We start from the raw sequence: 18,254 nt of genomic DNA, 5'->3' as shown, positions 1-18,254 counted from the left end.
GCGATCATGGTAGAAGGTTTACATACATACTATCTGGTTGGGAAGGATCTGCATCAGATTCTAGAATATTAGAGGATGTCATTCATAGACAGGGTGACAGCAAGTTAGTGGTACCTACAAGTAAATTTTATCTAGTTGATGCTGGGTTTGCCAACAGAACTGGATTCTTGAGACCGTATCGTAATGTTAGGTACCATTTAAAGGAGTGGAAGAATTCAAACTTGTCACCAACAAATAAACAAGAATTGTTTAATCTGTGACATTCTAAGCTACGAAGCGTTATTGAACGGGCATTCTCTAATTTGAAGTTAAGGTTCATGATATTGAAGGCTCAAGTGGAATACCCATTTAGGACTCAAGTAAAAATTGTTCAAGCATGTGTTCTACTTCATAACCATATCCTTACACAGCACAGTATTGAAGAAGAAGATGAGTGGTTAGATGCAAATGAGAGAGCTGCAGGGCCTAGTTCTAGTGTTCAACCAAACAAACAAATTGATGATGATGATGATGACGATGATTACAGTGGTGAAGCCCTTAATGCTGATCAACTCAGAGAAAAAATAGCTGACAACATGTGGGCTGACTGGATGACAGGCGATATGGATGATGAAGAAACTTCTACTTCTGCTGATGGTTAATGTAATTGATAGTTTAATGTATTGGATTATAAACTTAAATCTTGATTTTTGTGTTGAATTGGTGTTTAAACTTTTGACATGTTTCCTTTATATTTGGTTTATGGACTTATGTCATGTTGTATTAAGTTTTAGGTTCATTATGTTTCATGATCTCAATGTTGAATGGATGATTAAATTTTAATGATAAATGATTGTATTAATATAAATTGTCATGCAATTATTGATTTTGCGTATGAAGATAGTTCAATAATTTTTGTATATTATTTTTATTACTAGTCACACTGGGCATAAACAATGGCCACACAAGAGAGAACCCAGTCTAGATCACAAACAAGTTGGCCACTTGAAGTATCTCATCATATGTTGGAATTATGTGTCACACAACATAAAACTGGAAAGAGTGGAGAAAATAGGTTAAGGAAGGAGGTATGGCTTGACATATCTAAAAGGTTGAATGAGAAGTATGGGATGACATACGATTGGGAACAATGTCGAAACCATTTCAAGATTTGGAAGGCAAGATTCAAAGTGCTTAGTGATATGCAGAAAAATAGTGGCATGGGTTGGAATGCTCAAGAAAATAGGTTTGATGCAGGCCAACATGTTTGGAATGAATTCAAGGTAATATTGGTAATCATTTCAATGTTTATAAATTTATGTATATGGTAAGCTAGAATAATAATGTATTTGATGTTTGACAGAAGAAGGAGCAACGATATTGGAAAGATCATAGCGTTCTACCAATTCATGTTGAAGTTGCTATTTGGCTAGGCAATGAAATAGCCACAGGGGCAGCAGCCTCACACCCTACTGATGGAGCCCATAATGAAGACATTGATTTGTCTGCCAATGAAAGGGCATTTGATAATATCAACCTTGAGAGTGAAGACATGGATCTTGAAGGAGAAGGTACCACTCTCAATCAGAGTACAAACCGTTCAAAGAAAAGGGCTTCTACATATAGCAAAAATCAAGTCCAATCAAAGAAAAAGAAAGCAGGTGTTGATAAGGTTGCCAGTCCATAAAAATGATAGGCAAGGCAATATCTGCCATATCAACCAAGGAGACTGATTTTGCAACTAAGTTACATGAAGCAATTGGTGCCATTCCAAGGATTGACTTTTACAAGAAAATGGTTATCAAAGAGCATTTGATGGAGAAGAAGGATAAGGCTACTCTATTCTTGACTGCTCCTTCTGAAGAGAGGCCTGAAATGATTGACTATTATCTTCAAATGATGGAGTAGAAGGGCAATTTTATTTGATGTTTTGGGTGGAAGACTTGGTTATGAACTTATGACTTTCTGTTTCTGAGATATTAGGCAATTGACATGGATGTTTTGTGATTTTGTGTTTATGAACTTATGACTTAGAGTTTATATTTCTGTGGTGGTTGCCTTTAGAATGGTATCTTGGAACAATTTTATCAAATGGTACTGTTTGTTTCATTTTAAGAACAGCTCAAAATGTTGATTTCATTTCTGTTTCTGTCATTGTTTTATGCTTGACATGGAGGTGATCATTTTTATTATTTTCTTAATATATTGACGCATTATTGCCCTCCCATAGAAGGTCCTTCGACCTTTATTATCTGGGGCTTTGAAAAATCTCCTTAAATTTTAGATATGATCTCAGATTCTGATTTTTTGGTTCTCACCCTATAATCAGCCATTGAATCGTTTGTTATTTACTTATGTTCTTCAATTTTCAATGTACCCAGATGGACATTATTGGTAGATGCGAAATTTGTCAAAGTAGATGTAACGTATTTACATCAACTACAACGAATAATCCGGAAAAAAATTTCTTCAAATGCCCTGTTTACATGTCTTTTTTTATGTGGGTGGATCACTTGAGAATGTGTAACTGTGGAAAAGGTCAGTGCAAGGTCCGTAGGTGCACAAGAGGATTAGACATAGGACGAGATTTTTGGTGTTGCCTCAATTCCACTGCAGTATAGCTATCATACAATTTTCCTTTTTAATATTATTGTCATTGTAATAATTCATTCTTACTCATTTTTCATAAAATTTTTTGTTTTCATTTTCTAGCAGGGGAAATATACTGGTTGTGGATTCTTTAAACTTATAAATGATGGACAAACATCCTCCTCAAACAACCAAGCGAGGAATACTGACAAACATGAACCAACCATCCTACCAACTTCAAGTCAATCCAAAGAAAATCTGGAGAGAATCCTTACTAGTAAAATCAAAGATTCAAAACAACAAACAAGATTATGTGAGCAGTATAAAAAGACGTTGGAGGAGATCCTTAATGCTGTAAAAACATTAGATCTTAACAAGTGATGTATTTTGAGAAGATGAACTCTCATATGTATGTACTTCAATTCAATACAATGTATTCCATATTTGGCTGTGACTTATTATCCATGCGTTTTGTGGACTTGAAATACCATATCACCACTTACTACAGATTTTTATATTAGTATGGATACAAAAAAAATTGGGAAAGATCACATATTGAAGTGTCATGTCACCACTTACAATTTTTTTATCTTTTTTTTTAATAAATTATTATTAAATTTATGCATGTGTTGTATATAAAAAAAAAAATTTTAATTAAAAGTTATTTCAAGTAGAATCCAACTAATGGATTCATGGGTAACCAAACAATTTTGAATATGGATTCAGGAAGAATCCAACTGTCAGACTCAGGGTAACCAAACAGTCTTATATATGGATTCAGCTGGATTCCACTTGACAGAACCAGGGCAACCAAACAGTTTTTCAACTGGATTCCACCTGACAGATTTTGGGTAACCAAACAGGTTTTTTATCAGGATCCAAATCCACATGAACCAGATTCTTAAGAATCCGATCCAATTTAAGAATCCGGCTCCTACGACACCTCCAACCAAACACGTCCTTAAATTTTACGGCGTCTTCTGCAAACCACATAGTCGTTTATAGTTTCACCTCGCACCACCAGAATGTGGTCAGGTCTACCAAGACTATAAAACCACTCTGCAAAACAGGGATTAGTCTCCAACAACTAAAAGTAGACACAGAGACACGATTTACGTGGTTCACCTCACAGTTTGTGAAGGCTACGTCCACGGAGCAATACCCCTCAGGGTTTCGTATATGCCCAATACTCAACAACAGTACAATTAGCCGCCCCTACGGCCAAGATACCCCTTACCCTGCTTCAACCTCTCACCTCAGTGAGGGCAAGGACTTTAATCCCCAATATAAAATGGCCTCAGCCTTACAATCAATCAACCCAATAATCAGATTTCAATCACAAACCCAACCCTTAACAGATTACACAGAGACAATGGTTTGTGAACACGTTTACCTTCTCAAAGGAAAACTCCCAACTCCAAACGAATGCTGTGAGATCTTCAACAGGACGAATCAAGCACTCGAATCCATCGCTAACAACCAAACCGATGTTTTCTAACGATTTCCTCCACGCCTTTGCTCTCGAATCACATCAGAATGGTAGAAGACGATTTCTCCTCGATTTCCTTCTTCACTAGGGCTCCAGAGATGCGTTTTCGGTCCTTTAACGAGAATATATATACAATTCCAAAAGATACCCTTCGGACCAATGAGAAAGAAGCAAGAAAACGCAAGCCCAAAAATTTGCCTTAAGGGCGCTGCCCCCAAACCCCCACACCTACGGCAGGGATACGCCTTGCTAACCAACTAAATACTCCACAGCATTGCCAAATCCTTGTTGCCAACAATGACAACACTGCCAAGAGCACCAACACACTGGATCAAACTTGTTGCAGATGAGGGAGATCCCCTTGATGATCCGCAACAATATAGAAGGTTGGTAGGAAAGCTAAATTACTTGACCTTCACTCGACCTGATATCTCATTCCCGATGAGTGTTGTGAGTCAATTCATGTCATCTCCCAGGACATCTCATTGGGATGCTATCATTCGGATATTGAGATATCTCAAGAAGGCTCCTGGACGAGGGTTAGTGTATACTGATCATGGTCATACCCGAGTTTAGGGATTTTCTGATGCAAATTGGGCTAGATCACCAATTGATCGAAGATCAACGACTGGCTACTGTATATTTGTTGGAGGGAATCTTATCTCATAGAAGAGCAAGAAACAGAATGTAGTGGCTAGATCAAGTGTAGAATCAGAGTACCGAGCCATGGCACATGCTACTTGTGAGTTTAGTTTGGTTAAAGATGTTGTTGACTGAACTAGGGTTTGAGAACTCTACACCAATGCAACTGTGGTGTGACAACCAGGCAGTGATGCATATTGCCTCTAATCCCGTGTTCCATGAGAGAACTAAACACATTGAGGTGGATTGTCACTTGTAAGAGAAAAACTCCAACAGGGCGTAATCTCTACAAAGTATGTCAAGACTGGAGAACAACTTGCTGATATGTTTACTAAATCTATAGCTAGCGGGAGGGTTGACTATATTTGTAACAAGCTGGGCATGATTGATATATATGCTCCAGCTTGAGGGGGAGTGTTAGAAGTATCTTTGGCGTAGGAGAGTAAAAATGGAACTATCCTTAGCTATCGTGACTAGCGTCAACCATATGGCGCTAGGTCTATTAGTCTCTTTTTTATTCCCTATTTTACCCTTGTAAAGCTTACTTTATATGAATGATGATTGCTGGCCTCTCCCACATATTGAGAGACCAGCTTCTCCCACTTCTTCTTCTTCTTCTTTCTTCTTTCCCTTCTATTTCTCTTTTCTATTTACACCAACAATGCTATGGTGATGTCCTATTTGCTGCATTCTATGCAACCTGATCTCTCCAGCAATTATTTATTATTGGATACAGCCCATCAAATTTGGAGTGCAGCCAAGGAGACTTATGGGCAGGTAGGGAATGATGCTCAAGTGTATGAGATTCGCAAGGAGGTTCATGACACTATACAGAAGCAGTTATTAGTTTCCAAATACTATGCTGCCCTCAAGAGTTTATGGCAACAATTAGATCACTATTCAAATTTCAGCCTTCTACTGCAGCTGATATTGCTGCTTATCGCAAACACGTGGACAAAATTCGTGTTTATGAATTTTTGGCAGGGCTGAATGTTGAATATGATCTTATCCGTGTGCAAGTTCTTAGTCGTTCTCCTTTTCCTACATTTGGAACAGTCTTTTGCTTTGGTTCATACTGAGGAGACCCGTCGGGCTGCTATGTTGCACACTCCTACTGTTGATAGATCAGCTTTACAAGCTGCTGGTTCCAGCCCTACTCCTACCTCTGAGAGCAATGCTTCAGCCAAGGAGCCCATGAAGTGTGAACACTGCAATAAACCCTATCACCCTAAGGCTACTTTTTGGAAATTACATGGGAAACCTCCTAATTTTGAGGCCAAGCATGGTCGTGGCAAAAACAAAAACAAAGCTAATCACACTGAAAGTGTAGCTACAACTCCCACTACTGACACTGGTCTCTCCCCGAAAGAACTACAGGCTTTTAGGCGTATGTTACAGGCTTTCGTTACCTCTACTACATCTCTTCCTGCCACCTCTTCTACTACTTTAGGTTCCAACTTAGCCCACTCAGGTATTTCGTTTGGTAATCATTGTGCATCGGTTGTCTCCACTCCGTGGATTATAGACTCCGGTGCCACTGATCATATGACAAGATCTTCCAATCTTTTTCATACATATTTTCCTACTTCTGGCAAAGACAAAGTTCGAGTTGCTAATGGCTCCCTCTCATCTGTTTGTGGAAAGGGATCCATTAGTTGCTCTCCTTCTATTAAATTATCTTCAGTTTTGCATATTCCTAATTTTACTACTAATCTTCTTTCCATTAGTAGTTTTACTAAAGATCTAAACTGCAAAGTAACCTTTTTTCCTACCCATTGTGTTTTTCAGGATCTAGTAACGGGGCAGACGATTGGATGTGATAGAGTGCATGGTGGATTGTATCTGCTTGATGATGGCCCTCTAACCAGTTTACCTTCACAATTATATCAGAGTTCCTCGTTCTCTTCTGAATTACATCCATGGCATTTCCGATTAGGTCACCCTCCTTTAGGCACTTTCTCTACTTTATTTCCAGCATTACTTAGAAAATGTAATAAGGAGGAATTTTTTTTTGTGAGGCTTGTGTTCTAGCCAAACAGACACGTTCAACTTATTCTATTTCTAATAAAAGAAGTCGGTCCTTATTTTATTTGGTTCATTCTAATGTGTGGGGTCCTAGTTGTAAAGTTTCTCTCTCTAGTCAACAGTGGTTTGTTTCTTTTATTGACTGTCACTTTAGGAACACCTGGGTTTACTTTATGCACTCCAAAAGTGAAGTTTTTTCTTGTTTTTAGCATTTTCATAAAATGGTTCAGACCCAATTCAATGCCACTCTCCAGGTTTTGAGGAGTGATAATAGCAAAGAATATTTGGAAGGTCAGTTCCAAACATACCTTGCTGCCCATGGGATCCTACATCAGACCAGCTGTGATGACACCCCAGCCCAAAATGGTGTGGCTAAAAGAAAAAACCGCCACCTTTTGGAGGTGGCTCGAGCACTTATGTTTTCTCGCCATGTTCCCTCCCATTATTAGGGGGATGCAATCCTTACTGCTTCCTACCTAATTAATAGGATGCCTACCCGTGTCCTTGATTCTCATTCTCTTGCTGAGCTATTGCATGGCTCCTCCTCCTTTATGTTCCCCCTAAGGTGTTTGCCTGTGTTTGTTATGCCCGAGATACTAGATCCTATGGTAAGCTTGAGCCTCGTGGGCTCCGCTGCATTTTTTGGGGTACTCAGCCCCTCAAAAGGGGTACAAGTGTTATTATCCTCCTACTAGACATACTATGGTGAGTATGGATGTTGTTTTTCATGAACATCTTTCCTATTATTCGACCCCACCTCTTCAGGCGGAGAATTTTAGTGAAGATGTGTTGCCTATAGAGGCTCCCCTTCAATATATTCATGATGAGTCTACCTCTACTGGTCCCACTATGGAGATCCTATACAGGGGGAGTCTATGGAGAAAAATAATAACGATATTTCCATTTAGGGGGAGCAAATTCAGGGAGAGCAAACCCTGTTCAAAAAACATTTGTGAAATTCAGAAGAGGATTGATAATTCTGCTGTGAAGGTCTATACAAGAAATCGCCCCAAAGACAAGCAGCTTCAATCCACTATATCACTAGTGCCCATTCAGTTGCCAATCCCGGATCCAGAGCCTACTCATACTTCTGGTGTGCTCCCTTCTCTGAGTTACCTATTGCTCGTTGCAAAAGTACCAGGGCTTATACTCAGCATCCCATATCTCATGTTGTTTCATATAATTGTCTTTCTCCATCTTTTCGTACTTTTGTTTCTTCTCTATCCTCTGTGCGTGTTCCTCAAATTGGCATGAAGCTCTTACAGATGGAAAGTGGAAGGCAGCAAAGATGGAAGAAATGGCAGCCTTAAAGAAAAATGACACATGGGAGCTTATGGGTCTTCCACCAGGGAAAAGACTAGTTGGATGTAAGTAGGTGTTTGTGGTGAAACAGGAGGTGGATGACTCTGTGGATAGATATAAGGCACGGCTTGTGGCCAAGGGTTTCACTTGGACATATGGGATTAACTACAAGGAGACCTTTACACCAGTTGCAAAGCTGAACATTGTCAGAGTGTTGTTGTCTTGTGCGGTAAACTTGGGATGGGATCTCCAACAACTGGATGTGAAGAATGCATTTCTCAATGGAGAATTGGATGAGGAGGTCTATATGGATATTCCACTAGGGTTCTCTTGTGACAAGACCAAAGGCAAAGTTTGTAAGTTAAAACGTGCACTCTATGGGCTGAAGCAGTCACCTCAAGCTTGGTTTGGGCGATTCCACAAGGCTATGATTTCTGTAGGTTATAGACAGAGGAATGTTGATCATACTATGTTTAAAGGCAATCGAATGGATAGGGGAATCAGGGATGAACAACCAGCACCAACACGAGGAGGAATGAATGGGAGGACACATTCATTACATGCTTATCTATCAGATCATTCCTTACTTGCCCGCTCATGCCCATTTCCATCCACACTAATTCACCACCTAATTTCGACAGCTGCTATACCCGATTGGATTCCTGACTCCACCATTGATGATTAATTCAACGACAGAACCCAGGAGAAATGCTTAAGAGGAATGGTGCTTGTGAAGCTGAAGCCGCAACCTCACTCGTGATCATAGTTGCCCATAATCCATTGGATTACCCGCTAGCTATGGGCATCTACCCCATACTATTACAATAAGGGCCGACAAAAAGGGTGAATCAGAAGATCACCATTCTTATAGTCTATGTTGATGACATTGTTGTAATCGGAAATGATGGTGATGAAATTAGTCGCCTAAAGGCTTTTCTTGGACAAGAGTTCAAGATTAAGGATCTAGGAAAGTTGAGATATTTCCTTCGAATTGAGGTTGAGATATTTCCTTGGAATTGAGGTTGTCAGGTCTTCAAAGGGCACCTTTCTCTCTCAAAGGAAGTATGTCCTAGATTTGTTGTTAGAAATTGGTTTGCTAGGTTGCCATCCTTCTGATACTCCTATAAATGTCTGGCTTAAAGAGGAGGGTGAACCTGTTGATAAGGGTCGGCACCAAAGGTTGGTAGGGAAGCTGATTTATCTCTCACATACTCGTCCAGACATTGCCATCACAGTGAGTCTTGTGAGCCAATTCATGCATGATCCCTACTCTTCTCATATGGAGGTTGTTCTTCGTATTCTTTACTACTTGAAGTCAGCCCCTGGAAAGGGTATTTTGTTGTCCCCTCATAATCACCTCCGGATAGAAGCCTACACTGATGCTGATTGGGCTGGTTCTCCTGACCGGAAGTCTATCTCTGGGTACTGCACTTTTGTAGGGGGTAATCTTGTCACTTGGCGCAGCAAGAAGCAGAATGTGGTAGCTTGTTCCAGTGTTGAAGCAGAATTTCATTCTATGGCACAAGGCATTTGTGAGTTGTTAACATAGTTCGAAAAGTCGTTTCGTTTTGGTATTTCGGTCAAAATTTTGCATTTTTCTGTTATCTTTCGGTAGGTCATTTCAGTGGGTTTTAGGCCAAGTTAAGGCCTGAAACTTCATGGAAACCTTATTTTAGGCTATATAAACACATTTAAATGTTCGAATTGCAAAAATAGTCACCCAAAGTGGTGTTTTGGATTTGCACTATTGATTGGCAATGTACGGTCAAATCCTAATGTATAACTTAGTTAATTACACATGTACTTTGTTTAAGACTTTAAGTACTAGAAGACATAATAAATTAATGATTAATAAGCAATTTAAACAAGTAAATTGACTTAGAAGTTGGAAACATAAAGTGAATGACTCATAAGTCATAACTTAAGTCATAATATTAAGTACAATAAGTAAATACCAAGTTAAGAAAATGATATCAATATGACAATATCCCCAATAGTCCAATACAAGTCGAGTAGTCATCTAGTAACTCAAATGTTTACAAATATTCTAATAATAATTACTCCGACGTCCAGGATCGACCCCACTCATAGTCCGATGGAGCCGACGTGCATTGTTCTCTAACTGTAGGACAAATGACTGCCACATCATAGTATGGGAGAAGAAACGACCGAGACTAACAAGGAGAAAAAAACCCAAAAAAACCAGAGCTTGTTAAGTCTCGGTCAAAATTTCGACCAAGACTAACGAGTTTTGGTATTTATAAAGCTACTTTTGAAAAAAGAATCTCGATATCTCGCGAGATTTTGATTTTGTCTCGAGATATCGCGAGATGGTCGAAATTTCGATCGAGTTTTTGCATTTTTTTTATTCGAGCTTGTGTTTCATTTTGGTTAGGTCGAGATACTCGAAATATTCAAGATCTCGACCGAGATTTCGCGAGATTTAGTACTATGGTTGTTATGGCTTAAGGGGTTACTACTAGATCTTGGTGTTCCTGTTCATCTTCCTATAATGTTGTACTGTGACAATAAGGCAGCAATCAACATTACTCATAATCCAGTACAGCATGATCGTACTAAACATGTTGAGGTTGACCGGCACTTCATCAAGGAGAAGTTAGAAGGAGGGGTGATTTGTGTTCCTTCTGTGAAGTCTGCAGTTCAGCTCGCTGATATTTTTACTAAGGGACTGCCCGGAAAAATGTTTCATCCTATTTTGGTCAAGTTGGGCATGTTTGACATTTATGCTCCAACTTGAGGGGGAGTATTGAATTATGTACACCAGAATACCGTGGGGGTATTCTAGTCTTTTTGGGGTTATAATTATGTATTTCCGACTCTCCTAGTAGAGTCGGCTAGTCTAGGGGTATTTCTGTCCTTTTGTATCCTTATTCATTATTATTAATAGAGGGCTTGGCTGATCTCATTGATCACTCAAACATTACATTCTAATTGTTCTGCTAACAAAAAGATACACTAAAAATCAATATTTGATCGAAAAATTCAAAGTTTTGATAAATAACTGTTCTTATACAAATCTAGTTTCGATCCTTGATTGTAAGCTGTTTAATCCCCAAATAATGATGAAATTAACACTACTAGAGTCGCTTTTGCTAGTAGAAGCAAAGAATCAAGTTGATCTTGCCAAAAAAAAATTTAGATTAGGATGCCTTACGGGAGCCCTTGGTAAGCATTTTGCAGTCATGAATCATATTCTGTAGTTTTAAGAGATGTATTGAGTATATCAATAGGCTGGATTAGTTTCTATTTTGATTATTCTTGCATGTGGCTGGATTATAAAGCCTTAGTAGTTTCTAATTCTAGTTAGTCTCAATTTTCAATAAGTTACTATTGCCACTAGTTGCTAGGTTTTAGTAGTTTCTATTTCCCTACTTTCTATTTTCAGTTAGTTTCTATTTTTCTACTTTCTATTTTGTAAGCTTGTATAAGCTATTAATAGGCCCCTTACTTTCTATTTTGTAAGCTTGCCTAAGCTATTAATAGGCCCCTTATTGCAAGGAAGGAACATAATTGAATAATAGAATTTTCAGGCCATGCTTGCCATTAGTTATGGGAGAACATTCCCTGTTAAGCAGCTGGGATAGCTGTGGGTGAGAGACCCAGGACTGAGAAAGCCCATCCTAAACCCCCCCTCCCTTTCTCCTATCTTCTATCACCCACCTCTATCTCGAGTTCTCTTGTTTTCTGTTTCTTTCTTTTTGCTGCTACTATTTGAATCTTTTCTGCTCCATTGAGTTAGCCTGTTGCTGTGTAAGAAGGCTCCACAAGGTGCTGCTGGAAGATCTATTCCCAAGTCTGTTTAGACCACTCAAATCTTGCTACCCTGGGTTTCCTTGGCAGAATTTGATCCTCTGTAGTTTCCTGATCTGAGGCCTATTCTCTGTAGGGTTTTGGGATCTTATTCTACCTTTAGAGAAGGGCACTCGATCCCTGTGGTGGCCCCTATCTCTTTCTCTTATTGCTGCCTCTGCAACCTTTCATTCGAACCAGATTTGGGACCCCTGCTTGACTTGCTATTGCTTCTCCTTTAATTTCTCTGTACCAACAAGGGTCCTCTATCTCTGTCTTATTGATTTAAGTCCTCCTAATTGCTGCTGCCCTGACCCTGAAGCCCTACTGTGTGTAGTCTGGTTTATCTCTCTGTTACAATTCCATACCTTGTTCCACCATGTGTTGTGATCTTAAGGTGTGAAAAGCTCTTGTGTTCAAAACTCGCAAACCACTCTTTAATTAACCCAAATCTCCTTTCGGGTGTTGTTGCATATCCTCCAATTCCAAAGGTCCTCTGGAAGTTTTTAAAAACTAAAGCCCACAATTGATTCTAATTATCCTCTCTATCTCTCCATATTTTTCAGGTCCTTGATTCCAATCAGCCATGGTCTAGAAACCATAATAATGGGATTATCCGAGAATTTGAATTTCTCTCAATCCAAAACTGGCTTAATTTGTATTCGCGCAGTACCCGCAGTTGAACAAGTTTACGAGTAGCACGAAGCTTCTTTCATTAAAAATCAGATTAATGCATTAGGATTCCCATGAAACCCATAAGGACAAAAATCAATCCAGCCCTATTGCTATCATTTCCAGCATAACGGTGACAGCTAAAACTACTAGATTTAAAATTTCAAATTGTATCACTAGTAAAAAAATAAGAAAGTATCCGAGAAATTGAGCTCTTCTCAATCCAAAACTAGCTTAATTTGCATTCACACATACCAGTAGTCAAACAAGCTTAATTTTCATGAGCAGAACAAAGCTTCTTTCAGAAAAAAAAAAATCAGATTAATGCATAAGAATCCTTATAAAACCCACAAGGAGAAAAATTAATCCAGCCCGGTACTAATAATATTTTAAGTATGGTGGCAGACTAGATTCAATACTAGTTTTTACTACAGGAGAAATTAAGAAAATCACACCTCGTGACTCTCCGAAAGGCTTTCAACACCATCAATGAATGTCTTTCCATACCCAGTAGACGAATCCAACCAAACCACATCAAGGACAAAGAGAACAACTCCTAAGATTCCAGTAAAGTAAAGCCAAGAAGAGATCTTTTGGCTGCCGACATCGAACACAGCTGAATCCTCACCGGCTAGAAGCTCATCAGAGACTGGATTCTCAGAGGTTCCTGCGAGAATCTTAGTTGATAAGAGAAAGGAATATAGGGAAATTTTAGGGCTTTTCTTCTTGGGTATATCGAACTTGGAACTTCTTATGGATTTTGAATGGGTAAAGCTTGAGGTCTGTCTGAAAACGAGGTTTTTGCCATTACGATGGTGGGAGAAGAAGGGAAGGTTCGAGAGGAGAAGTGCAGACGCCATTAACAGATGTAGTTAGAAAGAAAGGATTAATTTGCTTGCCAGTTTGAAACGCATTACCCTTCGCAGTGAGAGGATTTGGAGGGAGACAGAGAGCTTCTCATCCAAAATCAGTTACCTTTCTTTTTCTTTTACGGGGTTTTACCTAAAAAGAAATTGTGGCTAGGACTTGGATCGAAGATGGACTTGGATCGAATCCCATCTTCAACATTCTTCTAATCCTTTAATAAGAGTGCAACTGTGCTAGTGTTGGCCTTGACACCCTGAGCCCGCCTGGCCCACCCTGAGCCCGAACAGGGTATGGGTGGAGATACTTTGGCCCTAAGGGCGCGTTAGGATTGGGAATTTCTGCCGCTGAGTCAGGGCTGGGTTGGATCAGGGTTGAGGCCTTGGGTTGAGCCCGGTTTGGCCCAACCCAATCTGACCTTTTCTTTTTCTTCCTATTCTATCTTCTTTTTTTCTTCCTCTTCTTTCTTCTTTTTGCTTTCGCTTCATCTTCTTCTTCCCAGCCTGGCCAGCCCATGCATCTCCCTTCCCGCCTTTGGTCAAGGCCAATTAGGGTCAGTCTGGTCCGACCCTGTGGGCGGATCAAGGTTGGATTTTTCTGGCCCTAAGTCAGGACCAAGTCGGGCCTAGGCCCAAATAAGGAGACTCAAGGTTGGGCTGGGATCTTCAAAGGCCCTACCTTCAATCATAAATTTCTCAAAAAGGCACAACTAATGAAAAAATTCTGTCGAGATTTCTACATTCTATGTCATATATAAAGCAAGAGACTTTAGTATTGGATTTATGTGTTAATCAAATCCATTTTAAATAGTAATTTGTTTTACATCGATTTATTTAGGCATTTATTGTCTTAAATTGTTCATAACTTGGGACAGAACTAGACATTGTATTATATAGTTATCGCATTGTATGTTAATGCAAATGGTGATTCCAAACACAAATGTGAGTATTCATAATTTTGTATATTGAACATGATCACTTGAGAGTCTTGTATGAACTATTGTAAGATGTATGTGTATTGAGATTCTTAGTAATGGTTTAATGTATTGAGATTCTTAGTAATGGTTTAATCTTTGGTTCCCAAACTTGAGATTTGCTTATCGATGCATTTGAATATTATGCAGTTTGGTGTACTAATGATTGTTGTCTTCCTGCCTATATATAAAATATTGGATTCATAATATTGGATTGTGAATGGAACATTCGCTCAATAAAGAAACCACAACCAAATAAGGCGAATATCATGAGAGAGGTATCTAATTGCGATTGGACAAAATTTTGAGATTGATGATATTTTTTGTAAATAATTTGTAAAAGAACTTAAATATTATTATTTATTAATAACTATATTTAAAAAAAATGAGAGGGTTCCCTAAATGGCAATGTAGCCCTTGCGCCAACGCGGGGGCTCATGGGAGCGTGCACGGAAGCATTAACATGGGTAGGATTTCCCCCTTTCATGGAGGATCAGGTAGTCATTTTGTGTCCCTCTGTTCTGGGCACAGGGGCCACACTACCTTTCAGGGTTCTTTTTTCTATTAAAAGATGTTTGAAAATGTTTTTATGTCCAATCAATAATCGAGATTCTTGTATAAACTATTTCAACAAACTAAGGTGGTGACAATAATTATTTCCATGCATGTAATCCATTATACGATATTGTTAAGTGGAGGGACTAAAATGTGGGGAAACTATTTATTTGGAGATTTAAATGTTATAAATATTTTTTGGAGACCATGAAAGTAGATAACTTTATTTAGAAAATAAAAGTTTGACTCACATAAAGACACTTCGATAAAATCAACTAATAGGATCTCACCACTTGACTTGTTAACTGCTACAAGGAAAGATAGTTAAAATCCATAAATAATCAACAAAACAGGAAGATAGAGAACACATCTTGCACAAGGAAGAGTTATTAGTCTCTCTCTGGGCCTTTCCTCCTATCTCTCTTTCTCTCTCTTTATTGTGTTTTTGAGAGTTAGGGATTTGAACACTAAGTAGTATAGAGATTTTTTTTTTCCCGTTGTTGATCTTGTGCCAGAGTTGTTCGAGGAGTACCCATTCTTCCCTGCGGTCAATCACTTGATCAAGTGTTGTATTCCTTTGAAGAGTCTGTACTTGTGGACTATATTAGGTAACCCCAAGTCCCTCTTGTAATAGTTTGAAACCCCTATGTTACATGAGGTAAGATTCATGAATTACAATTTTAATTTGGTACCATCATAACCAACATTTAGAACCTCTATATCAGGACTTTTGAAATGTGCATTCCAGGAATTAAGAAGGCATTCTCATTAATAATACAAAAAATGTGGTATTGAACAAGATACCCATAAGTAACCCTTTTGCAAATACCTATTGGAAAGTAATATTGGGAGATAAAACAAATAAGAGAGATACTACAAATCTCCAGTTAGATACGACTCTTTTATGATAGTTAAGTGGCTAGGCATGCATTTGCTAAGTAGGCTAGGGGCGTATCTAGTGCACGAGATTTCTGTCACTACAGATTTTTGAGAGGGTGATAACGTATGCAATTTTACCCCTACTTTGCGGAGAGATTGTTTTCTAACTCAAACTCATGACCACTACGTTGCAATGAAACAACCTTACAGTTTCGCCAAAATCCACCCTCTAACACAATTTACACTTAAGAAAGGTCTCTTCATGAGTGAGTCATGACTAAATTGGTTGGTGCTTTGATGGTGTTTTGGTAGATAGAAGACATCTTAAAATGCCGATTAAACCACCTGTGATTAGGATAAAAGTAGTTAGCAGTTGTTACCTTCAACATTAGTCAAAGAGATTAGGGTGCACAAAGTTAATTGAGCAGTTAGTCCAACAATCAAAGGGGGTGGTTTAATCAGCAAATAAGATGTCTTCTAAGTTCTAACTACCAAAACATCATCAAAGCACCTACTAATTTAGTCATGACTCACTCATGAGAGAACTTTTACCTAAAAGGTCACATTAATAGTAGTGGCAACTAAGTACAATGTTGAGCACAAAACCCACTTGACCCCGTATTGAGCTCCTCTCCAGGGAGCCCAGCATGTCCAGGGAGCATCCAGCTGTTGGGCTGTGCCACACACATCTCTAGGTGTGTGCCAAGATATGTGCATCACAACCCAACCCTTGGAAACCCCCTGGATGTGCCCTGGGCGCTGAGCTCCCTGGACAGGAGCCGGATCCCTTGATCCCTTCATTGCCTGTTACACAGCAAACCTCTCACGTGAGTGGAGCTTTATCCCAACAAAAGGAATATATCTCTACTTTACCTTCCACTTTATGGCTCAAATAGTACAAAGTAGTAAAATAATGGGGCAAATTAACTAGTATAATAATAGGGCAAATTTGTTCTTAAACTTGATGCTATCAGTTCAAGTGTTTAAGGTTAATTGTTTGCTTCTCTTTCTGAACTCACCTCATGTATGGAGAAGTTAAATGACAATTCCAACCTTCTATTATCTAGAAAATGTATTCAATTGCTTACATGTCAGGTTTTGGATTCAAATTCACTCATATACCTTTTCTATGTATGTACAAGCAACTTTGGATCTTTCAATTGTCTATCTATTGTTTAAGGTTTTATTTTACCAATTGCCCAACTTCATTTAGATTGAAACTTGACACGTGAGCATGGAACTTCATGATGTACCTGTCCACAAAATTTCAACCACATCAGACCAACCGCATGGTAGGAGACATCTATGCAAACCCACCATCAATTTTTTTTTTTTATGCTCTAGGTAGGAGAGGCTTTAATGGGAAAGAGCAATATCTAAAGGAGTTTCCATGAATGGAGTACCCAAGAACTCCACATTTCCTTTTAGTATTTAACTATGCCAACCATCACTTTTGTAACAATAGAATCAGGCTTGACCATGGTCTTAGATTCCATTCCTTCAGATCCCATATCCCATCTTAGATATTAATGAATAGATATTTAGAAACCTTTACTTTACATTATCCAACTAAAACACCTTTCCCTTATCTTATGAACCCTCCAACATCCCCTAATAAATATGTCCACCACATGCTTGTTTCCCTATCCAAGAGGGCACATGCCCTGTGCATTTGCACCATCCAGGACCCAGATAGATAGATGGACAAATGAGATTCCCCAAACAATGTAAAGAATCTCTTTCAATGGTAATAAGTGTGGAAGAAGAAATTGGAGATATGTGTGTTGGTGAGTTAGCCAAAAGCTTCTACCCCACCATTGACCATACATGCTTTTGAGAATCTTCAAATTTGCTCCCTCCATAACAATATAAAACCCAAATTTTAAAAATATATATATATATATAAAAAGAAAAACTAATATTAAAAGACTGTCTATGGTCTGTAGTCCAGCTGTGAAGCAAATTGAGAATGACTGGTGTCTCTTTCACAGACTTGGCAAGCAAAAAAGAGAAGCCGTATCAATGTTTGTCCTGGTTTGCATCAACTTTTTTATTTTTTTGGTCCAATGCTTAGATCAAGAAAAAGAGGAAAGAGAAAACCAGAAGCAGTAAGGAGTTCTCAATTCACATACATTAGAGATAGAGATGATGCACCTCCCCCTTCCAATCTCAAGGAGCAGAACTCTACCCATTGCACATTATGATACTCAACAAATAAGTGAGGAAATTAATGTCTCCTACCCAACTTCCACCCACCTTTGATGGGTTGGTTCAACCATTACCCATCCATAACCAAGCCAAGCATCATCATTCACCACAGTAGAAGCCCCCCCCCCCCTCCCTTATTTAAACTGATCTTAAAGCAATGAGATCACTTGCATCCTTTATTACTTCCACCACCCCCAACCTAAAAATTATTAATCAAGAGAGAGAGAGAGAGAGAGAGAGAGAGAGAGAGAGAGGGGGGGGGGGGCA

The 18,254-nt window shown here is 38.9% G+C and overlaps 1 protein-coding gene across 1 annotated transcript in view; it reads right to left on the bottom strand.

Moving 5' to 3' along the window:
• The window catches only part of LOC122659998 (15-cis-zeta-carotene isomerase, chloroplastic), a 30,541-nt gene extending 17,145 nt beyond the window's left edge, over positions 1-13,396 (bottom strand). Inside the window, exon 1 of the mRNA XM_043855171.1 lies at positions 12,964-13,396. Within this exon, the coding sequence (XP_043711106.1) occupies positions 12,964-13,368 (405 nt within the window). The 5' untranslated portion in view covers positions 13,369-13,396. The remainder of the gene's footprint in view (positions 1-12,963) is intronic.
• Positions 13,397-18,254: the final 4,858 nt, after the last annotated feature.

The sequence above is a fragment of the Telopea speciosissima genome, chromosome 4 (genome assembly GCF_018873765.1).
Source record: "Telopea speciosissima isolate NSW1024214 ecotype Mountain lineage chromosome 4, Tspe_v1, whole genome shotgun sequence".
Taxonomy (NCBI): Eukaryota; Viridiplantae; Streptophyta; class Magnoliopsida; order Proteales; family Proteaceae; genus Telopea; species Telopea speciosissima.
Note: the sequence above shows the minus strand (reverse complement) of the source record. Positions and strands in the feature narration are given on the sequence as shown.